The 27,247-nt window shown below is 44.8% G+C and overlaps 1 protein-coding gene across 9 annotated transcripts; it reads left to right on the plus strand.

Annotated features, from left to right (window-relative positions):
- Positions 1 to 753: 753 nt before the first annotated feature.
- LOC106577853 (rho guanine nucleotide exchange factor 11) lies at positions 754 to 26,319 on the plus strand. Of its 9 annotated transcripts, XM_014156246.2 has the most exons (43): positions 770 to 1,455; positions 2,887 to 3,140; positions 4,467 to 4,481; positions 5,391 to 5,482; positions 6,074 to 6,178; positions 6,269 to 6,318; positions 6,445 to 6,502; positions 6,756 to 6,949; positions 7,258 to 7,329; positions 7,797 to 7,904; positions 8,039 to 8,087; positions 8,800 to 8,837; positions 8,943 to 9,032; positions 9,243 to 9,311; positions 9,437 to 9,541; positions 9,634 to 9,732; positions 9,885 to 9,927; positions 11,239 to 11,335; positions 12,025 to 12,147; positions 12,705 to 12,728; positions 12,939 to 13,068; positions 13,249 to 13,342; positions 13,517 to 13,546; positions 13,842 to 13,971; positions 14,096 to 14,302; positions 14,471 to 14,521; positions 14,627 to 14,775; positions 15,061 to 15,201; positions 15,533 to 15,609; positions 16,943 to 17,068; positions 17,378 to 17,495; positions 19,119 to 19,267; positions 19,836 to 19,911; positions 20,258 to 20,440; positions 20,676 to 20,757; positions 20,920 to 21,000; positions 21,205 to 21,263; positions 21,419 to 21,589; positions 21,722 to 21,955; positions 22,851 to 22,952; positions 23,282 to 23,613; positions 23,699 to 23,831; positions 24,029 to 26,319. In XM_014156246.2, the coding sequence occupies exons 2-43, from the start codon at positions 3,106 to 3,108 to the stop codon at positions 24,085 to 24,087; spliced, it is 4,380 nt and encodes a 1,459-aa protein (XP_014011721.2). In that variant the 5' UTR covers positions 770 to 1,455; positions 2,887 to 3,105; the 3' UTR covers positions 24,088 to 26,319. The 9 variants fall into 9 exon arrangements, with proteins under 9 accessions (XP_014011727.2, XP_014011724.2, XP_045556412.1 ...); XM_014156252.2 differs by lacking the exon at positions 22,851 to 22,952 and having other exon boundaries at positions 754 to 1,455; XM_014156249.2 differs by lacking the exon at positions 13,517 to 13,546 and having other exon boundaries at positions 760 to 1,455.
- The last annotated feature ends 928 nt before the right edge of the window (positions 26,320 to 27,247 follow it).

Consider the following 27,247-nt stretch of genomic DNA (forward strand, 5'->3'; position numbering starts at 1 on the left):
CCTGTGCCTACACCGCCTGGGGTCCAGCAAAAATGAAGGCAGTTATACCATTTTAAAAACATAACTATACGTTCACAACAGATTTCACAACATATTAAGTGTGGGCTGTGCCCTCAGGCCACTACTCTACTACTGTACCACATATCCATGTATGAAATGTATGCATTCACTACTGTAAGTCGCTCTGGATAAGAGCGTCTGCTAAATGACGTAAATGTAAATATCCACAACACAAAATCCATGTGTACGTGTGTATGTTATTGTGTGTGCATGTGTAACAGTCCCTCTCTTCGCCCCAACCGGGGACCCTTGCACACATCAACAACTGACAACCCACGAAGCATCGTTACCCATCGCGCCACAACAGCCGCTGCCCTTGCTACGCAAGGGGAAACCCTACTTCAAGTCTCAGAGCGAGTGACGTCACTGATTGAAACGCTATTAGCGCGCACCACCGCTAACTAACTACCATTTCACATCGGTTACACATGCATGTGCCTGTGTTTATTCATGGCAACGTTCAACAACTGAACATGGCCTAAATGTGTGGAGAAGTGGTGGAAGCTCACCGAGGGAATATTTTGACGGGGACGCATCTTCCGATGGAACAAACACTTTGTTGCCTCCCGTCAGAGAGCATGCCTCCTATAGATCTGACTGCACCAACGCAAAGGTCATTTCCATCTTGATACACTGTTCTTTAAAAACATTAATAAATAACAAATTATACAAAACGTTTTAGCTGTTAATAGGCTGTATTGATACAATACCGGTCATTCTGATTAATTCTGTATGGACTGTTGCAATACTGGAGTCTGACCAGTTGGTGACGTCTTGTGTTTGTCTTGCTCTTGGGACATGGTGTGATATCCATACACAACTACCAAATACTGTCTGGGAGAGGACTAGCTAGCTAATGGATTTCGATTGGTTAATAACAACATAATATGGAACATCGGTTGGAAGGCTGCAGTTAAATACATTAACATATTAATGCAATCAGAAATGTGTATTAATCAGGGAATGTTAGGAAATATAGGACAATGGGATCTCACCTAATGGAATGAACCAGTTTGATCATATGAAGCGAGTTGTTTGGAAAGCTACGACGAATCGAATGGACTGTCTTTCCAGAAAGAAATGAATGCGAGTTTAATGAACACATTGTACGAATAAGAGGGCACTGGACATATTATTACATTCCAGAGGGATAACTGGCCTCAGTCGCTGCGTTTCAGATTCTAGCTTGCGAATGCACTTGAGTGGCAGGCTAATTATTTAGCTTCAGCTGGACCCCTGTCGCGTCATCGTCATAGACGACCGACGAGAACGCGTTGTGTCCGGTCACAGAGCGTACGTGATGTCGCGGATGGCATTCGGCCTCTATCAGAATTAACTAGCTAGTTGGTAACCAGCCATCATTCGCTTATCAAAAAACCAGTATTCTCTACACAAGTGAGTGCTGCAGTAATAACCGTCATTTTGTTGGCAACAGCAAGTGTTTCATTTACATCAAAACAATATTTGTTTATAGAACTTGAAATGATGGTAAGCCAGCCTTATGGTTATGGCTAACTAGTTAGCAAACTAGCTAACTTGATGTAAGGCGCTAACTTGTTAGCTAGTCAGCTAGCAAACATCACTGCATGTTATCCTGGATGTCTATAACATCAGCTAACTAGTCGCTTGTCTGCTTGGGATAGTTTATCAGAAACATTTCCTTACATCGTTCACTGACATGCCACCAGCTAGCCCTGGCAAAGTAGCTAACTAACTTTGCATTGCTAACTAGCAATACACAGGCTCCAGCTTCTAGCCACAATGGCAAGCTAGTGGTGTAGTGTTGCAGTGCAACGTCCAGTCAGGTCAGATGCCATTCTGTTTACAGCGGATAGCCTTCTCTCAAACAAGCTAGATAACAAACTGGAAACTTAGCTAGGTAATCTGCACCAATGCATGTATTGAACGAGACGGTTTGAATTGTACAATGTCAATGTTGCAGTTAGCCAACTTCTTGGAACAGTTCACTGGACCACATTGAGCGTTTAGCCAAGTTCTAACACAGACAAAAATGTAATATTGGTCTTCCAAGAGAGCCACACCTGTAAACGAGCATTAAGGATTCTGTAACTAAATTTAGCTCGCAGGAGATGGAAACCAATTTACTGAGGATAATGCGAGTAGTTGTCAAGCTGACGTAAATTGGCTTGGCAGTGTCAACATAATAAAGTAGAACAATATATTTTCAAACGTTATTTAGATTTGAATGATATTAATGTCGGGATACTAGTTTGAATTGCATTTGTGTCATTCGTTTTGGATGCTTACTAGCTGATGTGTCTCAGAAAATAGAATAGGAGCTGTTTACATAGATATCAGACAGTGAACCAAGCATCACTGTCACTAGTACATCATTGATGAAGTTATTGGGACAGCTATCACGTCAAATTAAAGTTGGTCACATGCCCCGAATGCAACAGGTGTAGACCTTACAGTGAAATGCTTACTTACAGGCCCTAACCAACAGTGCAATTTTTAAGTAAAAAAATGTATTAGGTGAACAATAGATAAGTAAAGAAATAAAAACAACAGTAAAAAAAAAGACATGGAAACCCAACCTTTAAAGCCTTATACCTTTAAAAAAAAAAAAAAAATCTTTTTTTTAATTAATTTTTTCATGTTGCTAGTGTTGATTGCAATGTAATGACACTGTCATAAGATTGAATGAACAAAGTAGATATTGCAGTCAGTGGTGTCTGAATTTCATGCATCTTGCATGAAGGTGTTCCCCACCCACCATCTATTTCTAATATTTTCCTGTGGCACTAGATAGTTCTAACACTGTATCAATTTGCCGGGGTCCCCATTTCAACTGTCTACTGTAAGGTACTTGGAGATTGCCTGTGAAAACATGAGGAAGATGCTCAGAGCGCTCTCTGAACGGAATAAGCTCCCCACTAGCTGATGTGAGGAGTTGAAACGTAGCGGGCGGCAGCACTGTGGAACTCTGCGAAAGAAATTTGAAGAACAAAGGAGATGGTCACCCTGCTGTGACATAATTGGACCGCAGGAGCGGACACGGACGCACTCGAGCCGTCTGCAGCCATGAGTCTCCGCACCCCCACCTCAACACTGGACAGGTAGGACTGACTGCTGGTGATGGTGCGAATGATTGGCAATATACCACACACAGCCCCTCGTGGCTTATCGCTTAATTAGCCTATTGCTTCTACCATTTCAAATTGAAGGCCTAGTTGTAAGCTTGTGCATCTCTGTTGGATGTTGTGTTAAATTGGGATCCCCTCAGCTTAGCCTTCTGTACAGGGCTATTCTCAGCTGGGAGGCAGCTTTATCACCTTTATGTGACGTCCTTTATGGCTCGCTGCCCATTATTCTGTGTGCGTGCCTGTCTGTCTGTCTGGGAATCTTTGTCCCAAAGTCGGGAAGGCAGGCGACAAGTTTAGGTCCAAAATAAGCCTATAGAAACGCAGCTTATTTTGGACATATTTTAGCGAGAGTGAAACCTCTAGCTTAGCCTTTTCCTCAATGGTTTACACACACACACCAAGCCCCTCCCCCTGCCTCACGCCAACAATTTATTTTGTTATTTTTTATTTTACCTTTATTTAACTAGGCAAGTCAGTTAAGAACAATTTCTTCAATGTTGAGAGATCACATCTTCCGCTATTTGCATTTGAGGTTTGGTCCAGCAGAGTAGGTCATATGGACCCCAAAACACATTGAGACATTATTTTGCTGTAATAGAGGATAAATGAACTCTTCCATTTTAAGTCTCAACTCCTCAAATTGCCCACAGAACAGACACTAATAAAACGAGAGTATCAATTAACATTGATTCTGTATAACGAATACTCTGCATTTGGTTACCACGTACTGCTAGCAGCATTTTAGCCAAATACTGTTATACTAGCTGTCTAGTCTGTGTTTTATAAATGTGCAATAAGTATAAAGCACAATTACATAAGGAATTGGCAACTCGTTCTCATTCTGAGGAATAAGGTAGGCCACTTGATTTCAACATCTGAACAAGGTGGACAGGCTAGCATGCTGTTCAAACAGTTGGAGAGGTTAAACTATTTTGATAAAAATCATTAAATTATTAGTGGGTCTTATTGTTGTGGAAGGCTTATATTTAGCCTAGGTATAACTTCACAAACCCTGAATTCATTAGATTATTGGTGACTGTTTGAAATGCAGTGTATTTGACCTCTAATTGTACAGCAACACTTATTTAGAGAGAACATTCAAAAATATATATATTTATATATTGTGAATCGCCCATAAGTTTGAAATAAGGCCACATCTCCCAGCCCTATCTCCTGTCTGTCAGTGTTTCTCCAATTTAAGTCTTCTGCTTTATCCTAAACTGATTTTCTTTCCTTTTCTCTCTTGGTCCCTTTCTGTATTCTCTGTTGTTCCCTCTCTTTCTGACGCTTCGCTTTCAGCCCTTTTGCTGCTTGGTGAGTTTTCTGCTCAGTTTGTTGAGCTTCGTAGAAACTAAGCACAGATTACAATACGGCACTTTACTTCCAGCAGTCTCTCCTCACATGATCTCTCCTCCAAGCCCTGGCACTCTGTCCATCTATCTACCCCCTGGTGTCCTCTCTTCTCCTTCCACCCACCTATAGCTCTGGCTCAATAAACCTTTCCTCAATTGCTCACATCCTCTCTCCTCGCCTCCTTCTCAAAATGTATTGGAGAAGAAGGTCTGAGTGGAGAGGGATCTTGGACCTTCTCCAATATGGTTGAGAAGGAGGCAAGGAGATAGGATCCAGGCAAAGGCGACTTGAGATGCAGCCTGTGTGTCCCTGCCCTATACCACTCCTCTTTACTCTCTCCTCCTACTACCTCACTCCATCTCATCTTGTCTATCCCTCCTTTCTCTCTCTTTCTATCCTCACACCCTCCTTCTCCTGCAGACATCCCTCTCCTTCTTTCCTCACGCCCACCGTCCTCCTGCCAGACATTCCTCTCCTTCTTTCCTCACGCCCTCCATCCTCCTGCCAGACATCCCTCTCCTTCTTTCCTCACGCCCTCCGTCCTCCTGCCAGACATCCCTCTCCTTCTTTCCTCACGCCCTCCGTCCTCCTGCCAGACATCCCTCTCCTTCTTTCCTCACGCCCTCCGTCCTCCTGCCAGACATCCCTCTCCTTCTTTCCTCATGCCCTCCTTCCACAGTGTAGCCTATGTGCGTCTCACATGCTCTGGGGTGACGTTTCCCCTATGTACTCATCTAGGATCAGCTTCCCCTCCAGTATTAACCTTAACCATTGGTGGGGGGAAATGCTGAACGGACCCAAGATCAAGCGTCTAGGGGCGACTTCACCCTACTCTGTCTCACGTTCCTCATGTCCTGCTTTTCCCTCCAGGCTAAGCAGCCTGACGATAGGAGACTCGGAGCGCAACACCTCCAGCGGCCTGCAGAGGGAGCCTCTAGCTGACATCCCCCCTGAGAACACAGGTACATGGGGTTTGTAGTAGCCGCACAGGCCACCTGATCTCACAAGCTTACATGAATGTTTCATGCATCCGTCTGGTAATTATGAGGCTAGGTTTGTAGCACAGATGTGGCATATCCAAACCTATGTGTACAAACTACCTCGACTAACCTCTACCCCTGCACTTTGACTCGGTACCGGTACCTCCTGTATATAGACTTGTTATGTATTTGTTACTTTATATTTTTTACTTTAGTTTATTTAGTAAATATTTTCATAACTCTATTTCTTGAACTGCTTTGTTGGTTAAGGGCTTGTAAGTAAGCATTTCATGGTAAGGTCTACACCTGTTGTATTCGGCGCATGTGACAAATAAAATTTGATTTGAAAATGTGATTTCATATAGCAGTTTAGTACTGGTTCATGGTATGCCCAACTGACTTGAATGGTCTTCTCTTAATCTCTCTCGCTCCCTCTCTCCCTCTTCATCTCTCTACTTCTCTGTCTATTTCTTTCCCTCTTTATCGCTCTCTTCAACTCCCTTTGTCTATCTCCATCTCCCTCTCGCATTGCTCACCTCCCCCTCTCCCTCTCTCTCCCCCTCCCTCTCTCAGGTCCAGGTCTGGTTCAGAGATGTGTGGTGGTACAGAAAGACCAGCTGGGGTTTGGCTTCACCGTGTGTGGCGAGAGGATCAAGCTGGTGCAGAATGTCCGACCAGGTCAGACACACACCCACACAGTAACTGACTCCATTTCTACACGTCTTCTATGATGGTTCTGGCATGTTTCTCACCTGTCTCTTCATGCAGGTGGTGCAGCGGTCAAGGCAGGGGTCCACGAGGGAGACAGAATCATAAAGGTTACTCCTCATTTCAAACTTAAACTAAAAACCATCTCTGTCTAGGTCATCAGAGACTCAATACAATCAGCAGACTTAGTCTGCCTTCTCTCTTTCTTACTCTCTCCTTCTCTCTCTTTTTCTCAGGTGAACGGCTCGCTGGTCTCGTCCATGTCTCACCAGGAGGTGGTGAAGCTCATCAAGTGTGAGTGTCACTGGTATCTGTAACGATGATGGTTAAGGTTATGTTGACTTTAGGTCTATGCTGTCAGTGAAATGTCGTTGCCAACAGCTGTTTATTAAATGATCTTTCTTGCTCTTTTTTTCCTTTCTCTTTCTTTCTTTTTCTTTCTCTCTCTTTCTCACTTACTTTCGTTCATTCTTTCCTTTTCTTTCTTTCCTTTTCTTTCTTTCTCCTTTCCTTCTTTCTCTCTCTTTCTATTTTTCTTTCTTTCCAGCTGGGCCGTATGTTGCCCTGACACTTCAAGGACCGCCCCCTTCAGCAGCCGCCCTCGTCCTACAACCCCTCCCCGCTGACCTCTTACCCAATCAGAGGACGTCACTGGGGGGTGAAGCCCCGCCACCACCACCTCCACCCCTGCCCCCCGGACTTACCAGCACCCCCTCCCAAAGAATCAACAAACCACTACAGGTGAGCAACACACCTGGGTCTGTATTCATAAAGTGTCTCAGACAATGAGTACTGATCTAGGATCAGTTCTACCTTTTGGATCATAAGGAATAAGATTATATGGACAAGGGGGACCTGAACTTAGATCAGTACTCCTATTCTCAGACACTTTATAAATACTGTTCCTGGACCATTGTCTTACAAACACTGACTGGTATACCAGCTTGACCATAATACTGACCAGATGTTCAAACCAATGTGGTATAACATGGGTCAACAAGGAGGAGCCTAACGTTTCTTTTCCCTCTCCTCTTCTGTCATTGTGTTAGAACCTAGATGTACAGAAACACGCAACTCAGATCCTCAGGAACATGTTGGAACAGGGAGAGGCTGAGCTCCAGGTAACAGTCATAGGGTGTGCTCGTTTTCAGGGGTGCGCTTGGGCGGGGTCTGGTTTTTCCCGCCCTTGGAAAATTCCTTTGGGGCGGGGCCTTGCTGATCGTGACAATATAAACAAGGAAGTGAAAATTCGAAAATAAAAAATGTAAGTCACAGGGTTTCAAGTCTGTTAAACGATTCCCAGAATCAGTAGAGAATTATGAGGAAATCTGTAATTCTCCAACCAAGGTTTTTGGAAAACCTGGGAATATGGAGAAATGTTGCAAACCCGTACAATCAAATCCACTTAGAATGGACACTGATCTGGAATATAGACCTGTTCTATATGTTGCATTTCTAGCTGTAAAGTTGTGGCCCACTGAATATGCAATGGTAAGGACACTGCTTATGAGAGTATCTATTTAGTTTGACCAATCATCCTTGACCATTATCAGTGCCTCTGATAATGTCACTCTGACCAATCCCGCAGGACTTGATGGAGGAGCTGTCACGGAACCCCTCCCCATCACTGGAGGAGCGAATCGAAAGTGCCAAGAGGCGCACCCAACAAGTGCGGGTTAAAATCAAGCAAGATCTGGTGAGATGCCTGTGTGCATGACAACAGACCCCTAACAACACTAAACTAGATCTCTCATTTCCCCACTAGATACTATATATTAGATTGCCATTACCTTAGTTTATAACGTCTTTGTTATTTCTTTGTCTCTCAAGGATGGAACTCGCCCCGAAGCTGTGTCCAACTATGTAATAGCAGGAGATGGTTTGTATAGGATTTGTTTGTCTATGATTCTCTGAGTTGTGTGCGTTATTATGATACAAATGCACTGGTGTAAAGTACTTAAGTAAAACAATTTAAATAAATCAAGTACTACTTAAGTAGCTTTTTTGGGTATCTGTACTTAACTAATCATATTTTTGACTACTTTTACTTCACTACATTTCTAAAGAGAATAATGTACTTTTTACTCCATACATTTTCCCTGACACCCATAAGAAGTCGTTACATTTTGAATGCTTAGCAGGACACGAAAATCGTGTAATTCACGCACTTATCAAGGGATCATCCCTGGTCATCCCTACTTCCTCTGATCTGGCGGACTCACTAAACACAAATGCTTTGTTTGTAAATTATGTCTAAGTGTTGGAGCCCATGCTATCAGTAAAAAAAAAAATTAAACAAGAAAATTGTGCCCTCTGGTTTGTGTAATATAAGGAAAGTTAAACGATTTATACTTTAACTTTTGATACTGAAGTATATTTTTGCAATTACATTTATTTTTTATATTTAAGTATATTTTAAACCAAATCATTTTACTCAAGTAGTATTTTACTGGGTAACTTTTACTTGAGTCATTTTCTATCAGGATCAGTGTCCAAGGTGTCCAAGGTGTATTTACTTTTACTCAAGTATGACAATTGGGTACTCTTCCCACCACTGTACAAATGTATATACTTTCTTCATTTATCGGCAGCTCGGCTGTCGGTGGACTCAAGTGAAGGAGACTTTGAGGTAAGTAATGTTAGCACCAGATGCACCAGACCTTTATGAATGACTGATGAGAGAGAGGGGGGGGCGAGATGGTCCATCTCACCCCTCCACCCCCTTCTCCCCCAGACCTGTGAGAGCCCCCACTCCTCCCCCTCCTTCTTCAGGACCCCCCTACGCTGGAGACAGGGCTCCGACACACACACCTTCTCTGACTCGGTGATACCAACACACACACACTCTTCCACTCACAAACACACACACACACACATTCTGATTCAGTGAGAAGATTTGCACACATGCGCTGCATATATACCCTCTAGTCTGAGTCAGTGATGTGAACAATGTCTCCTACACACACACACACACACACACACGCCAAAGGTTTTATTTTCCTAATCCTGACCTCTGTGACATGTCTCTTGGCAGGCTGGAAAGACTCAGATCATTGGCCCTGAGGAAGAGGAGGAAGAGGACGACAGCTATGCACTCAATGAGGTGAGACCGTCTTGATCAGCAAACATCACTTACCTCATCTACGTATCCTGCATCTCACATCTGTGGAACTATATGAATCTCCCTCTCTCTCTTTACGTCTCTCTCCCTCTCTTTCCCTATTTCAGATGGACGGTCCATTTCAGGACGTAGAGCTTCTCAAGTCGCGACCGGCCCATATGACGGTGTTCATGAGATATGTCTTCAGCCAGCTACTGGATCCCAACCCACTGGTCAGTACTCTGACCCTAAGGACCGCTATTGACTGTTGTTCCACCTCTTACATGGGAACTAATCTGGTGTGTGTGTCGTCTCCCTACAACAGCTGTTCTACCTGTCGGTGGAGGCCTACCTGGGCTCCAGCCCTAAAGACGCCCGTGCCCTCGCGCCTCAGATCTGCTCCCACTTCCTGGACCCTGACGCTGTGCGTCTCTCATTGGTTTATTCAGTTAATTAATTCAGTGAATTAGTCTTAATCAATTAGACAGGACCATTTAATAATCTTGCAAGATTTTAAAGTACTCTTGTAGTAACGGTTGTAGTAACGGTTCCTTACATTTTTTATTTAATTTTCAGCCGTTAAAAATCAGAGTACGAGAAGAGTACCTGACTGATATAGGTAAGATTCAAGTCAACATACCGACGTTACTGTGATGGTTTTATTTTGAGGTAACCTTTATTTAACCAGCCAAGTCAATTAAGAACAAATTCTTATTTGCAATGATGGCCTGGCAAGAAGCAAAAGGCCTCCTGTGGGGACGGGGGTTACAATAAAAAACAACAATGTAAGACAAAACGGACAACACAGACAGAAGACTGGCAACAGCACAAATACAACCGCAAACAAACTGTGTGTGTGTGTGGGCAGGTGTGTGAAGTAAAACAACATGCTTCCTTACAGAAGGCAACGCAAACTAGTGACATGGGGTGACAACTATAAACAGCTACATGTCTCAACAACCTGTTCATCTATTTGACCTTTGACCTCCTCCAGGGACACCAGGTCCTGGGGTTTTAGGTTGGCTGGGAGGGAATTCCACGACCAGGGGGCTGAGTAATGAAATGACATTTTTCCATGCTCTGTAAACGTTTTTTGGACTGTTAGCATAAAACAAGATTAAGATCAGAGCTTGTTTTAATTTCGAGTTAGAAGAGAGGATAGATAAAATGAGCAATGTTTGAGCCTGCGTGTTGCTAGTGATGTCCACCCGAAAGCACTGTAGAAATTGGTGACAAAACTAAGGCTCCATGATACAGAGTCAAGAGCCTTCAGTATAGAGCTTGAGGATTGCACATGAACAGTATCAGCATAGTCCAACACGGAGAGAAAAGCACAACTAATCAACTATTTTCTGGCGGCAAAGGAAAAACAAGCTCAACTTCTCATCCACCCAAACTACCAGTTATTTGTACGTTTTGACATGCTCTATAGAATGTCCTTCCAAGGTACTAATTACATGGGTTTCAGAGTGTTTACTCTTGGAAAATACCATGCATTTTGTTTTACAGGAATTCAGAACAAGCTTCAAATCTTCCAGATTCTGTTGAATGATGTTTTAAAGCCGTTTGAGCTTTGTCAAAAGCTAAAGGGAAATTGCTGCCACTTAATAAGTAAACAGTGTCACCTGCATAAAAATGTACACCTTTAGTCTCAGTATGTCTCCCAATGTTGTTGATCTAGATAATAAACCACAGGGGACCTAAAATGGATCCTTGAGGAACACCTGATTTCAGCTCTATGGTGTCAGACTTACAACCATCTGCCTTAACACACTGGGTTCGATTTGAATGGTAGTTTACAAACCCCTCCAGCGCATGACCAGTAATGGTAGTTGTGTAAAGTGGTCAGTCTTAACTCTGTCAGTACAGGGTTGTGATTCCAGTTCAGTCTGTAGTACGTCTTACTGTGAGGTGTTGTGTCCTGTTTCAGAGAGTCGTCTCCATGCCCAGGAGGACATCAGGGGACCTTTGTCTGAGCTCCAACAGCAGGTGCTGCCTGACATTCAGGACCAAATACAGGACTACAGGTAAAGTACAGTCTATGGGACAAGCTGAATCATCTGGAGGGGTGTCTGTGTTTGACACTGTGTATATGAAACCCATTGGTGTGTGCATTGAGGCTTGTGCTAAATGCAGATAATGGCCGTGTGTATGTTATTGTGTTTGTTAGAGTTGGGCGATATGGACAAAAACCAGATTGTGATAAATTGCCTGAATAGATCGATTTAACTTTAGAACATTCATGTGCACCACAGGTTTTAAATGATCCTTTAAACTACTACTACTAGTGTGATGGTTGTAGCCATCAACTGTCCCATTAACAATCACCCATATTATACACTTATTTCACTCTTCACACTTCTCTGTTATGGGCTACTTATCGTAATGAAAGGGAAGGTGGGGATACCTAGTCAGTTGTACAACATTCAACTGAAATGTATCTTCCGCATTTAACCCAACCCCTCTGAATCAGAGTGGGGGGGGGCTGCCTTAATCGACATCCACGTCATCGGCACCCGGGGAACAGTGGGTTAACTGGCAGAACGACGTAGTTTAACCTTGTCAGCTCGGGAACGATATCAGCATAATGCCTGCGACGAGTGGATCGGTCGGTTTGGATCATTTTCAGTTTATCGTCCCAGCTGTAGTTTGTGTGTATTGAAGGTTGTGTGTGTGACCTTTGAACTTGTGTGGTATGACGCGTGTGTTTGTGTAGGAACAAGCAGATGATGGGTCTGGGCTCTCTGTTTGGAGAGGGAGACCTACAGCAGCTGGATGGAGACCCAGCCAAGGAGAAACAGGTGGTGGACAGACAGGTCACTGCTCTCTGGGAGATACTGTGAGTTGGAACGTCTAGCTATCATACAACATGTTTATCCCATGTGACCTTATCAGGAAAAACTCTGGGCCCCTATATATGCAATGCATTCTAAGGGAGATACAGGAAATAGGACTGCTAAGATGGCAACAAATAACACACATTGTTACTTTTGTGCTTTGCTGCGATGGTTCAGTGTTAGCGTAGCAAAACAGTAGCTACGGTAGGACAGTGACCGAGCCAGCTGACAGTAGAGGGAGCTCAACTAGCCTCAACATCTCACCGTACCAAAGGTCAGAGTGTGATCACTGATCACTCGGGAGGCTCTGCAGGTAACCTCGAGCCGCGGCCGCCCTACCCACATGATGTTTGTTACACACACCTACTCACTCCTATCACATGACTCACTGCTAGGTAGATACAAAACAGGTCGCAAGGATTAATTTTTTTTGCACCTTGTTCAATAGGACCGAGCCACTTTGGAAATAAGCCAGAGACCTTATTAAAAGAGGTTGTTGTTTTTGTGCAGAAGAGTGCGAGAGGGAAGAAGCTAACAGTTGTTTTTCTGTGTGTTGCAGCTCGAAGCACGAAGACGACAGAAGGTAATAAAAGCATAATAATGCTTGTTTGTTTGTGTAAACGTACCCTTCTCCATTCTGTTTTTTCTCTTCCTCTCTTTGTCTCCCACTTTCTTTCTGTCTCTCTTTCCCCCGTTTCTTTCTCTTTCCCGTTACCTTTTTGACACTCGCTCTCCCCCCCTCTCTCTCTCGCCCTCACACTGCCTCTCTCTTTCCTTCCCCCTCCCTCCTCAGTTCTCCTCTAGCCTCTGCGGTGCTGCTGTACCTCCGTCACTCCGGCATTAAGCTGAGGGACTCCAGGGTGTTTCCAGGTCTCAGCACTGAGAAGGAGAAGTGGCTCGCCTTTTTCCCCAAGACCAAGAAGGTAGGAGCTGGAGTCAAAGGTCGAATACTGTGTTCTGGGTCATATTCAGTAGGCACTTGTCCAATAGGAAACGTTTGCTTGAATTTTGAACTATGCAAAAAAAAAACGTTCTCAATGTCCAAGTTGTGCTTGAAATGATTGTTTTACATCACAGAGCTTTACTGTTGTTTACTTCTACAGCTGAGCAGTGCAAAGAAAGAGAAGGATGGAGAGGACAGGAAGAGAAACCCCATCCTGAAGTATATCGGCAAGCCCAGGAGCACCTCCCAGTCCAGTAACTACACACACACACACACACGCTGAGACAGACACACAGACGGACACACACACACATTCTGTTTTCATCGTAACAGTATGATTTAATTCCCGTTACCTCATTCTTCGTTTTGACCCTCGTTGATAATTGTTTTGTCTAATTTTTTTATTTTGGTTCACTTTGATTTGCCAGCGTTCCATGTCCCCTTGTCGCCCACTGAAGGTATGTCATTCATTTATTTGTATTTATTATTTTTAATATCTTATTTAATCTTTTTTTTTTTCAGTGTTTTCTCAGCTTATTTTAAAACATGATCATATATAATAATAAATGCCATTTAGCAAACACTTTTTTTTTAATCCAAAGAGACTTGATGTACTGTTATTGCTTTCACTTTGGGGTTTTAGGCTGGGTATCAGTAAAGCACTCTAACAACTGCTGATTTATAAAATGGGCTTTATAAAATACATTTGATTTAATGTTCTGTGTGTGTCCCCCCTGTCTCGTCTCCTCTCAGTGCGTCCTGGCAGTGTGAGGAACATCATCCAGCAGTTTGAGAACCACCCAGAGATCCCCGGGGAGGAGGGGGCCGAGGGAGACCTCCAGAGACTGTCCTCCAGCAGCCTGGGAGAGGACAGTATGGACAGGTATCAGAGAGAGAGAGAGAGTGTGTCAGGTCTATTGTGCACAATTGTTTGTGTGTCTCGATTGTACATGTTTACTTCTGTGTTTCTCTCTTTCTCTTTTCCTCTCTCGCTGTCTCTTTCTCAGCCCTATGGTGTCGGTGCGTCTGGCTCGTAGTGAGTCTCTAAAGGCGCAGGGGGAGGGGCGTCGGCGGGGCGGGGCTTCAGGAGTGGAGACAGTCCCTCGTTCCCGTAGCGACGTGGACATAGAGGACTGTGGGGAGGAGATAGATGGGCCGGGCCTGAGACCCCTACACCACAGCGCCGCCTCCTCAGCCACCAGTAGCTCAGCACGGTGAGACTACACACACACACACACACACATCTGAAACCACAGACAGACACTGTTTTGGAAACACACTGTAGGATCCACATGCTCCTGACGGGGGGTTGAGCAGCAGCATTGTAGCACAGAATAAAGAAAACAGAATAGAACCAGATCTGATTGGTTTTTCCTCCTCAGATCCTTGGAGAACCCCACGCCTCCATACACCCCTCGGTCGTCTAGACGACAGTAAGTCATCACTACAACCTACTGAGGTCTTCAACTTTGATGGACCTGGAAGTATATTAAAACATCTCTCTCACTCTGTGTGTGTGTGCTTCTGCGCGTGTGTAGGTTTGAGGAGTCCCCGGTGGCCCTGCTCCCTGACGCCCCAGCCCTAGAGGACGACGTGGTGGACAGTCACAACTGGCAGGAGACGGTGGCCCCTCAGGTCCTGGCTTCTCTCTGTCCCCGAGAGGTGGACCGACAGGCCGTCATCTACGGTAAACAACCACTGCTTGACCTTTGGGTAGCAGCAGAGGAATGTGCAAGGATACATTCAGGCCTAGAGGAACACGTGACAACTTTATACATTTACAACTGGGCCTATATCCTGTCTAAACATAGCCACTGTCTATCTGACTGGAACTAACAACTTCTATTCTGTTATTTTCAGAAGGAAATATTAGATTGTTATATTTACATTTTTCTCTCTGTCTCCCCCTTCCTCTCCCTCCATTCCTCTCTCCTGCCATCCCTTCCTCCATCCTCCCCCCCCTTCTCCTCAGAGTTGTTGACGACAGAGGCGTCTCACCTGCGTACTCTCAGGGTCTTGGATCAGGTGTTCTTCCAGAAGATGAGGTGTGTTCTGAGCTCTGACGAGCTGGCCTGCATCTTCCCCAACCTGCCTCAGGTCTACCAACTACATGGTCAGTGTGTGTGTGTGTGTGTGTGTGTGTGTGTGTGTGTGTGCGCGCGTGTGTGTGTGTTTCTCAGTTCTGTCAGTAGGTATTCAGGCAATGTGGATTTGAAGATCTGATAAGATTGTGTTGCATTAAAGAGGTTCTCCGTTTGTGGCATCGCTGTGTAAATATAATATGTTTTAATGGATTTAGTTGCTGCATGGTAGAGAAGCACTGTTTTAGCGTTGCCTTTTGATTTGGTAGTCAGTCTCATTGACGTTAAGCTCAATGTTATTGTGTTTGATCAATGTTTTTATTGTCTGATCAACGTTGTTCCACCGTTGTTATTGCGTTGCAGTGAGCCTGTGTGAAGCCATGAAGAAGAAAAGGGAATCTCCCATCGTTCGGGGCATCGGTGACATCATGCTGGCCAGGGTGAGTTGAACTAGCTCATCACGTCATCCTGGTCCCGTGCGGCTCAGTTGGTACAGCATGGTGCTTGCAACGCCAGGGTTGTGGGTTCTGTTCCCAGGGGGACCAGTACGAAAACAGTATGAAAATGTATGAACCCACTACTGGATAAGAGTGTCTGCTAAATGACTAAAATGTAAGAAATGTAATCTCTCCATCCCTCCCTCAGTCTTTGATTTACTATCCCTTCAACTCAAATGTTATTGGTCGCGGATGTACATATTTAACAGTGTTAGCATGTTCATCAGTGAGATGGAGTGTTACATTGTTAGCGGTCAGTTTGAGGGCTCAGCTGTTGATAACACCTGTGCAATAGTTTTCAATCATATGCTTATTGAGTGAACAAAACATTAGGAACACCTTCCTAATATTGAGTTGTACCCCCCCCTTTGCCCTTAACAGCCTCAATTGGTTGGGGCATGGACTCTACAAGGTGATAAAAGTGTTCCACAGGGATGCTGGCCCATGTTGACTCCAATGCTTCCCACAGTTGTGTCAAGTTGGCCGCATGTTCTTTGTGTGGTGGATCATTCTTGATACACACGGGAAACTGTTGAGTGTGAAAAACCCAGCAGCGTTGCAGTTCTTGACACATCTGGTGCGCCTGTCACCTACTACCATACCCAGTTCAAAGTGCTTAAATAGTTTGTGTTGCCCATTCACCCTCTGAATGGTACACATACACAATCCATGTCTACTTGTACACTGGAGCCTCAGAATGGAATGAGTTGCCTCTGCCCATAAAAACAACATCCTCTCTGGGCAGCTTTAAAAAGAAAGTAAAAATATGTTTGATGTCCTCTGTGCCCATATGAATAACCCCTATGATGTAACTGGAATGAGGAGATAGATGTTCTTCTTCTCTGTTTTATTATTTCACTGCCATACTGTTTTTAACTGTGTTGGATCTTGTCCAGCCATCTTGTGTCAAGAGGACCACAATGGAAATAAGTCCCAGACTTTATTGTGTGTTATCCTCCATTATTTTATTCATGTGCATGTATGGCTTTTAAGTTGTATGTGTGCTTGTTTTTTAAAATGGTCGAATTAATAAACTAAACTAAAACCCATGTCTCAATTGTCAAAAAGGCTTAACAATCCTTCTTTAACAATCCTTCTTTAACCTATCTCCCCTTCATTTACACTGATTGAAGTGAATTTAACAAGTGACTTCAATAAGGGATCATAGATTTCACCTGGTCAGTCTGTCATGGACAGAGCAGGTGTCCTTAATGTTTTGTCTATTCAGTGTATATTGTGTTGTGTTTTGACTGGGATATCGGTGTGTGTGTGTTAGTTTGAGGGCGTGGCGGGGGAGGAGTTTCAGGAGCAGGCGTCCCAGCTGTGCAGCCAGCAGTCTCAGGCTCTGGAACTCATTAAGAACAAGCAGCGCAAAGACCTCCGCTTCACACACATCATCCAGGTAACACACACCCATCACCCAGGTAACACACACACCCATCACCCAGGTAACACACACACCCATCACCCAGGTAACACACACACCCATCACCCAGGTAACACACACACCCATCACCCAGGTAACACACACCCATCACCCAGGTAACACACACACCCATCACCCAGGTAACACACACGCGCATCACCCAGGTAACACACACGCGCATCACCCAGGTAACACACACGCGCATCACCCAGGTAACACACATACATGCAGTCACAATGGCTTTTCCATGAATTGATTTGATTGTTTGATGGATGGTATTGTCAGGAGTGTGAGGCCAGTCCTCACTGTAGGAGGCTGCAGCTGAAGGACCTGCTGGTGTCTGAGACACAGAGACTCACCAAGTACCCTCTGTTACTGGACAACATCATCAAACACACAGAGGGTACGTAGGATCCATCATCCGCCTCCATATCACTCTTTCACTCTCTCTCTCGCTCTCTCTCTTTAACTCAATCTATCACACACTCATACTCACCAAGTACCCTCTGTTACTGGACAACATCAAACACACTGATAGTCTGACAGTTTAGCACCAGTGGTCTTCTTTAGGTTACTGTTTGATGATATGTTAGTCTTAGTAGTAAGGTGATATGTTAGTCTTAGTAGTAAGGTGATATGTTAGTCTTAGTAGTAAGGTGATATGTTAGTCTTAGTAGTAAGGTGATATGTTAGTCTTAGTAGTAAGGGGATATGTTAGTCTTAGTAGTTAGGTGATATGTTAGTCTTAGTAGTAAGGTGATATGTTAGTCTTAGTAGTAAGGTGATATGTTAGTCTTAGTAGTAAGGTGATATGTTAGTCTTAGTAGTTAGGCGAGTGTGTTAGTCTTAGTAGTTAGGCGAGTATGTTAGTCTTAGTAGTTAGGCGAGTGTGTTAGTCTTAGTAGTTAGGCGAGTGTGTTAGTCTTAGTAGTTAGGCGAGTGTGTTAGCCTTAGTCGTTAGGCGAGTGTGTTAGCCTTAGTCGTTAGGCGAGTGTGTTAGTCTTAGTAGTTAGGCGAGTGTGTTAGCCTTAGTCGTTAGGCGAGTGTGTTAGCCTTAGTCGTTAGGCGAGTGTGTTAGTCTTAGTCGTTAGGCGAGTGTGTTAGCCTTAGTCGTTAGGCGAGTGTGTTAGCCTTAGTCGTTAGGCGAGTGTGTTAGCCTTAGTCGTTAGGCGAGTGTGTTAGCCTTAGTAGTTAGGCGAGTGTGTTAGCCTTAGTAGTTAGGCGAGTGTGTTAGCCTTAGTAGTTAGGCGAGTGTGTTAGCCTTAGTAGTTAGGCGAGTGTGTTAGCCTTAGTAGTTAGGCGAGTGTGTTAGCCTTAGTCGTTAGGCGAGTGTGTTAGCCTTAGTCGTTAGGCGAGTGTGTTAGCCTTAGTCGTTAGGCGAGTGTGTTAGCCTTAGTCGTTAGGCGAGTGTGTTAGCCTTAGTCGTTAGGCGAGTGTGTTAGCCTTAGTCGTTAGGCGAGTGTGTTAGCCTTAGTCGTTAGGCGAGTGTGTTAGCCTTAGTCGTTAGGCGAGTGTGTTAGCCTTAGTCGTTAGGCGAGTGTGTTAGCCTTAGTCGTTAGGCGAGTGTGTTAGCCTTAGTCGTTAGGCGAGTGTGTTAGCCTTAGTCGTTAGGCGAGTGTGTTAGCCTTAGTAGTTAGGCGAGTGTGTTAGCCTTAGTCGTTAGGCGAGTGTGTTAGCCTTAGTCGTTAGGCGAGTGTGTTAGCCTTAGTCGTTAGGCGAGTGTGTTAGCCTTAGTCGTTAGGCGAGTGTGTTAGCCTTAGTCGTTAGGCGAGTGTGTTAGCCTTAGTCGTTAGGCGAGTGTGTTAGCCTTAGTCGTTAGGCGAGTGTGTTAGCCTTAGTAGTTAGGCGAGTGTGTTAGCCTTAGTCGTTAGGCGAGTGTGTTAGCCTTAGTCGTTAGGCGAGTGTGTTAGCCTTAGTAGTTAGGCGAGTGTGTTAGTCTTAGTAGTGTTGTAAGAGTAGCTACTGCTTTGAACTAACTGGTCTTATTTGATGTTGTGATGACACTGGGTGTAACGTCTTCCTACAGCTGGCTCCACAGACCTCCCGCCTCTCCAACGGGCACAGGCCTGCTGCCGCGGGATTCTGCAGGCCGTCAATGAAGTCGTCAGGGAGACTGAACACCGGCAACGGCTCCACCAATACCAGCGCAGGCTGGACCCCACGCCACAGTTCAAGGTACCTCCTTTCCCTCCTCTTCAGAGTTTTTAGTATTTTCCTCCTCTTCAAAGTTAGTATTTACCACCTCTTCAAAGTTAGTATTTACCTCCTCTTCAAAGTTAGTATTTACCTCCTCTTCAAAGTTAGTATTTACCTCCTCTTCAAAGTTAGTATTTACCTCCTCTTCAAAGTTAGTATTTACCTCCTCTTCAAAGTTAGTATTTACCTCCTCTTCAAAGTTAGTATTTACCTCCTTTTCAAAGTTAGTATTTACCTCCTCTTCAAAGTTAGTATTTACCTCCTCTTCAAAGTTAGTATTTACCTCCTCTTCAAAGTTAGTATTTACCTCCTCTTCAAAGTTAGTATTTACCTCCTCTTCAAAGTTAGTATTTACCTCCTCTTCAAAGTTAGTATTTACCTCCTCTTCAAAGTTAGTATTTTCCTCCTCTTCAAAGTTAGTATTTACCTCCCCTTCAAAGTTAGTATTTTCCTCCCCTTTAAAGTTAGTATTTTCCTCCTCTTCAAAGTTAGTCTCTTCCTCCAACACATAGTATAACAGCGCTGATGATTTCCTCTGTCCTGTCAGAGTCTGGACCTGACCAGTAAGACAATGATCCATGAGGGTCCTCTCACCTGGAAAGTCAATAAAGACAAAACTTTAGGTAAGACCCACAACACTCCACAGATAGCTTCTGTTGGCTACTCTGTCCAGAGCTAAAAGGAATCAGCTGCGAGAGACCCCGGGAGACACTGTCCCAGACATGTATTCCATATTAGAGTCACTGTTCTGATTCTGCTATAATGTTGCTTCATTCACGAGATAATACACTGGGAGTTGAATCATTTGTGCCTTGTTGACTTTTTGGGTGACTATCTTTGACTTGATTATTTTTCCCTCTTCAAGAGATCCAGGCCCTACTGCTGTCAGACCTGCAGGTTCTAAGGTCTAGTGTTCAGTTTTCTGTAAGGGTTCTAACCATGTGGTTCTGGTTCTCCTTCATCTCTCAGAGATCCAGGCCCTGCTGCTGTCAGACCTGCTGGTTCTGCTCCAGAGAGGTCCAGACGACCGGCTGCTGCTGCGCTGCCCGTCCCGCTGGCTGGGGGGAGGAGGAGGGGGTAGCGGAGACACCAAGGCCTCCTTCAGCCCCGTGGTCCAGCTGGACTCCCTCCTGGTGCGCTCTGTGGCCACAGGTTAGAGGTCAGGGGTTATGGGACAAAGTGTGGAGTGGCCAATGGTTGTGTATAGATGAATCAGTGATATGGGTTAGATTTAGACAACAGTTTAATGCTGTAACAACAATGTAATAACAGAAAATGGATCTCAATCATTTTGCAAGATAATTATAAGATAATGGCTTTATTATCCCTGTGATGATGATGATGATGATGATGATGATGGTTTGATTGTGTCTGATTCCCTCCTCAGACAACAAGGCCCTGTATGTCATCAGCACCACAGAGAGAAAGATCTATGAACTGGTAGCGGGGACGTCCTCAGAGAAAAACATGTGAGCACATCTACATCATCCATATCTATACCAGGAATATAGATTCATTTACAGATAATATACATGATAGAGGTTCATCAGGATTTTAACCTGCAGCATTTTACTCATCACATGGGAAAGCTTTAGTGGACGTTTTGAGTGCCATTTTATTTTTTTTCACAGCTGGAAGGACCAACTTGAAAAGACCATCTCATTGGTTGCTGGCTCCTCACCTTCGACCAATAACAGATCCACACCTATTTTGTGAGTAATCCTTACACTGGCCCATTTCTATCAATTAACATTGAAGACCTGTAGACTCTGATAGCATTGCAGACCATTCGCTATAGTTGTCCTAAGCAGTACTGATTCCATCTCATTGATCTCTCTCTTTCTTCTGTCTTCTCACTCTTTCCTCGCCCTCTCTCTCCTCTCGCCCTCTCTCTCTCTCCTTTATCTCTCTCTCAGCTCCCCAAGTCTTGGCAATGCTTCCCCTGTCTCAACTGGCAGCCATGTCTATCAATCAGGTGAGACAAATTGTGTTAGTAAGGAAATGTATGTTTTTGGAGTGGATTATAGTGAGTACAGAGATATAAATATTTATTTCTGTACAGTAATATTCTCTATCATTCCCCTACTCTGCTCTGTCGTTCATCACATTGATGATCTTTAATCTCCCTAGGCGACTCGATGACGGAGCAGGTGGTTTTCATGGAGACGGACTCCCCTAATGATGAGGACAACGAGCTCGCACCCACCACACCGACGGACCAATCAGGGGCTTTCCTCTGCGGTGAGGGGCGGGACTACGTCAAGAGACGAATTGGATTAGCAGAGGCAGCTCTTGAAGACGGTGAGAAAGCAAGAGACTTGACTTGAACATATTAAAATATTATTTTGTATAAGTATGTACTACCGTTACCAGAATGTGTTTGGTTGAGAATCAACCTTCCACTTATTCAATACCACTTTTCTGCCTTTTCAGTGGAGACGCTAAGGCAGCTGATTTTCCGCGACCTGGAAGAAGATGGGTGGAGTCACGGCTCAGATGGCACGCCCACAAACGAGGCAGCCAATGAGAGGAGCCCGTTCAATGACCAACAGAGGCTGCCGTCCTCTGAGACTCTCCTTAGCGTCAGTCCCAGCCAATGGGAGGCTGAGCACGCAGAAGCCCCGCCCTCGGAGGTGGAGTCCCCCTGTGTGCATGTTGTGAGGAAAGGTAACGAGGACAGACGATTTAGACAGTAACCTAATATTGTTGTCCATTTTCATTAAATTACTGCTTGTTTCTTTGTGGAGCCACGTTGGTGTCTAATATGATCAAATGAAGTCAGACTCTACAGAATGACTTCTGAATGTTTGATAATACACACTCCTCCTTTACCATCTGCGTGTTACACACTCCTCCTTTACCTTCTGCATGGTCACACTCCTCCTTTACCATCTGCATGGTCACACTCCTCCTTTACCATCTGCATGGTACATACTCCTCCTTTACCATCTGCGTGTTACACACTCCTCCTTTACCATCTGCATGGTCATACTCCTCCTTTACCATCTGCGTGTTACACACTCCTCCTTTACCATCTGCGTGTTACACACTCCTCCTTTACCTTCTGCATGGTCACACTCCTCCTTTACCATCTGCGTGTTACACACTCCTCCTTTACCTTCTGCATGGTCACACTCCTCCTTTACCATCTGCGTGGTCACACTCCTCCTTTACCATCTGCGTGTTACACACTCCTCCTTTACCATCTGCGTGGTCACACTCCTCCTTTACCATCTGCATGGTCACACTCCTCCTTTACCATCTGCATGGTCATACTCCTCCTTTACCATCTGCATGGTCACACTCCTCTTTACCATCTGCATGGTCATACTCCTCCTTTACCATCTGCATGGTCATACTCCTCCTTTACCATCTGCATGGTCATACTCCTCCTTTACCATCTGCATGGTCATACTCCTCCTTTACCATCTGCATGGTCACACTCCTCTGTTAGATTCAACTGATCTGGTTTTCAGATCTTTCTTTCTGTCACACTCTGATACAATATCACCTCCCTCCACTTACACTCACTCTTTCACTCCATCTGTCCTCTTATGCACAGCTGTGGTTGCGGGCTCCCCTTCTATCCCTGATGACATCACTGAAGATGTCACCCTCCACTCTGACCAATCACCTGAGCCGAGAGGCGAGGCCAGTGTACGGGGTAATGCTCCAGTCGTCAGTCTAGTTGCCCTCTTCAAACCTTCATTAATATCTTCCATTAGGTCCAAGTCTGTCTGAGGTTTGTGACTACTACACCAGGGTCGTGTCCAGAGAACTATTTTGAAACGCAGATCGTATGGTTCTTCCTGAATTTGTCCAATAAGAACACTCACTTTCCTTTTTCAAAACGTTTTCCAAGTCATACCTACTGAACACAACCCTCTAGCTGCATACTATAAGATTTCACAGTTGTAGTGTCAATTTAACATGGAGATTGACTTTTGTTCCTGCGGGTGCTCATTGCAACTCTGTAAACCCACTGTGCTGCAGGAAATGTGTTCTACCTGGTGATGCCTACAGGGCAGGGAGAGGGACTGCTGGACGAGAGTCACACAGATGAGGTCAACCACCCCCCCACCCCGACCACCACTGAACTTCCTGATCTGGAACAGGAAGTGATGTCATCGCCCGTACAGACTCACGAAAAAGAAGGGCAGGTCGCTTCCATCATGTCTGCGGACAATCAATCGGAGAGGGAAAATCTGAGTTGGGAGGAAGGGCGGAGTCGATCACAAAAGAGCCTCCAGAGCCATGTAATCAAAAACGTGGATGACATTTTCCACACCATCGAGGAGTTGATGAGAAAGCTGCACCAGCTGAGGGTAAGGCGTTTTAACACACACACACTTGGATGTTATTTCCATGCTAATCTTTACTTGTCGTTTTCTCCCGTCATAACCCCCTCAGGACATAGAGACAGCTCATCACCAGCTACTGAAAACCCTGAGAGAGCCGCCTGTCAATCCAGAGTCTGGTGACCTCTTTCGTATCCAGGCAACCGTCGTCAGGACACCGTTTCTGGACCGGGACCCGGGGGACGGTGAGTTCAGGGGTTAGATAGAAGAGGTCAGGGTCATACAGAAGAGGTTTTGTTGAAAGATTTGGTCTGGATTCCACCTTTTCATAAAGGCATTTCTTAAACCTTGAAATTCAATATGGACCTTTCTGGTTGTTGGTTTGTGTTTGTCTGTGTTTACATCAGCTCTGTTATTGACATCTCTCTCTCTCTCCCTCCAGGAAAGGAGGCGAGCCCAGCAGAGCCAGCCAAGCTGAAGATCCTCTCCACTGGATTCTAACGTTGTCATTTCAGCGAGGACTTAACAGACTTACCCCCACCCTGCCGTAGACATACGCACACACACACTGATGGACTGGGACCCCAGCCTTTACCCCCTAACCCCCTCTCACACCCCTCACCATCAGCCCAATCCCAGCACACACTGCTCATGGGAGCAGAATCCAGGAAGTACCGGGATGTCGTTGGCGTTGCCCTGGGAGACCAGGAATTGATGCAGGACTGATGCCCCTGACAGCCAAGGGGCTGCCCTCAGCATGGGGTTAGGGTGAACTCTGACCTCTGCGGAACAGGAAGGAGTCCTGGGATGAGAGGATGGACAGATGAAGGGGGGAAACGGAGAGAAGCAGTGACGAAACAGAAGCAAAGAGAGTACAAGAAGTGAGAGGAATCTAAATTGAGTAATGTCAAGGATGAAATGTTCAATGGAAAGAATAAGGTTGGCTACATTGGAAGGAAAAGTTAGTGTACTTTGAAAAGAACACAGGGTTCAAGGGAGAGAGTTGAGAAGTGACTGATGTTTTGACAAAATAACAACTGAAGGAACCCAGCACTTTACCCACAATGCATCTTCTGTCATGTAGCCATACGCCAAAGCTGATTGGCTTGGTGAGGGATAGGACACTGGACAGATCACCGGCTCCATTGTGAGTCAAAGCTGCACCTAGTTTGAGCCAAGATGGTAGTTCTTTACCGCTGGTTGCTTTACAGTCATCCTGCCATGGAGGCTGATCGAAGGACTGTGTCTATATATCTATATATTGAGGTTTATTGCACTGGGCCAAAAGGAAGGAAGGAGTAAAGAGATCACAACATGCACAGTCCTCATTCACCCATAATATCATTCATTAATGTTATGCATATGTTTCATAATCACTCACGAGAGGAGAGAAATGTGATGAAGGAAGAGGTGGGTTGTTGTTGTTAAGGGATAACCAAGATGGCGGTCGGTCAGTCATTCTGACGTATGCAGCAGGTCCTGCGTGTATGTACAGCTGCTCATCTACGGGATGGGTTGTCTGTAGCGACCACATATTCCCGGTGACCTCAGTAACGCGCCATGGTAACACTACTACCACACTGTTCTCTACTGAATGGCTGTTGTCTCGTCTACAGCACCACTCCCAGACATACAGCGATGACGACTACGAAAAAGGATACATGTTCAATGAACGCACAGATGTCTGTCTATCATGTTGTCATCATTTCCTAAAGAACGCTCTACTGTATTGTGTGTAATACTGTGAATCCCCTCCTCTATACTACTATACCATGACTAGTGTTTGCTGTACTGCCACGACAAAACATGAAGGGATGTTACTTCATAGGTTTGAACTGAAAGACACCTTTTGCTCAGAGGACTTGTATATTGGGAGAGGAAGTCTGTTAACCCTCTAAGTGTGTGGTCAGCGTACAATATGTCTGTGACACTACAGTGTGTGTGTGTGTGTGGTCAGTGTACGATATGTCTGTGACACTACAGTGTGTGTGTGTGTGTGTGTGTGTGTGTGTGTGTGTGTGGGGGGGGTCAGTGTACGATATGTCTGTGACACTACAGTGTGTGTGTGTGTGTGGTCAGTGTACGATATGTCTGTGTGACACTACAGGTGTGTGTGTGTGTGTGTGGTCAGTGTACGATATGTCTGTGACACTACAGTGTGTGTGTGTGTGTGTGTGGTCAGTGTACGATATGTCTGTGACACTACAGTGTGTGTGTTGGGATCTCCAGAGGGGATGCAGATTTTTCGTTTACCTCGGCATGGTGGACGATTCCAGACTCTTACTTTCATTCTGTCTCGTAGCGCGACATTCCTTTACCCACGCTTTTGAGTAACTTCTTTTTCTTCTGGTCTTTTGTCTGTTTTCCCTCCATTTCTGTCTTGAGTTCTGTAACCACCTCTCTCGTATAGAGGTTAGAACTGATGGTTCCTCCCTTTGCCAAACCACTGCACAACAAACTACGGTACGCATACACACGTCTTTAATGATCATTTTCTCTTTTTTTAATCTCCTTCACTTATGTAATATAGAAATCACAATCTTGTTTTTTTTCTTCCTGTAAAGCATTTAGTCCTTTTGATTTTATTTTTGTAGATACGAAGAAAAAGTGTACATTATTTTTCTCTCACGTTTTAATAAACGGTGAGATTGTTAGCTGCGAAGAAGGGAAATTAAGTCTTGTTGCAGATTCATGTGGTATGTGACATTAAAAAGAACGGTTTGGGAAAAAAAGGATTGAGTCCTAACTCGCCCACCTTGGTTGATATGAGAAGGAAACTAACTCTACCTTGAGTATTTACAGATCCTAATCAAATGAAGCTACCAGTAAGCATATTTATTCACACATTATACATCCACTATTGAGTACAGAAATATCGGGCCAATTTCTCTCTCAAGGGCCCGACAAATGTATTGTCTTTTAGGGCCTCCCGAATCATTGAAGTTGACCACTTGGAGGAGAGCTGTGGAGGTGACAGCGAGCAGCCTCAATTGGTTTGACCTGGGAAAACTTGCCCCGAACAGCCTACTGTATTCGCCTTATAGGAAAGTAGCCAAGGGCTTAAGTCAAGGAAGCCAAACATGACAATGCCCCTGTGCACAAAGCGAGGTCCATACAGAAATGGTTTGTCGAAACTGGTGTAGAAGAACATGACTGGCCTGCACAACGCCCTGACCTCAACCCCATCGAACACCTTTGGGATAAATTGGAAAGTAATTGCCCAACATCAGTGCTCGACCTCACTAATGCTCTTGTGGCTGAATGGAAGCAAGTCCCCACAGCAATGTTCCAACATCTAGTGGAAAGCCTTCCCAGAAGAGTGGAGGATGTTATAGCAGCAAAGGGGGGACCAACTCCAGATTAATGCCCATGATTTTGGAATGAGATGTTCAACGAGCAGGTGTCCACATACTTTTGGTCATGTAATGTATGAGGGGAGGAACCACAGACTTTCTCCAATTTAAATGTTTTTCTATATTTTTTTACCTTTTATTTAACAAGGCAAGTCAGTTAAGAATACATTGTTATTTATGATGATGGCCTACCCCAGCCAAACCCTGACGACGCTGGGCCAATTGTCCTAGGGGACTCCCAATCACAGCTGGATGTGATACAGCCTGGATTCAAACCAGGGACTGTAGTGATGCCTCTCGCACTGAGA

The sequence above is a fragment of the Salmo salar genome, chromosome ssa18, assembly GCF_905237065.1.
Source record: "Salmo salar chromosome ssa18, Ssal_v3.1, whole genome shotgun sequence".
Lineage (NCBI taxonomy): Eukaryota > Metazoa > Chordata > Actinopteri > Salmoniformes > Salmonidae > Salmo > Salmo salar.

Coding starts and splice junctions, on each gene's coding strand:
- LOC106577853 (XM_014156247.2), top strand. CDS start 3,106: ATGAGTCTCCGCACCCCCACCTCAACACTGGACAG. Junction 14,776..15,060: donor CCGACAGGCCGTCATCTACG/GTAAACAACCAC, acceptor CCTTCTCCTCAG/AGTTGTTGACGACAGAGGCG. Junction 21,001..21,204: donor AACAGATCCACACCTATTTT/GTGAGTAATCCT, acceptor TCTCTCTCTCAG/CTCCCCAAGTCTTGGCAATG.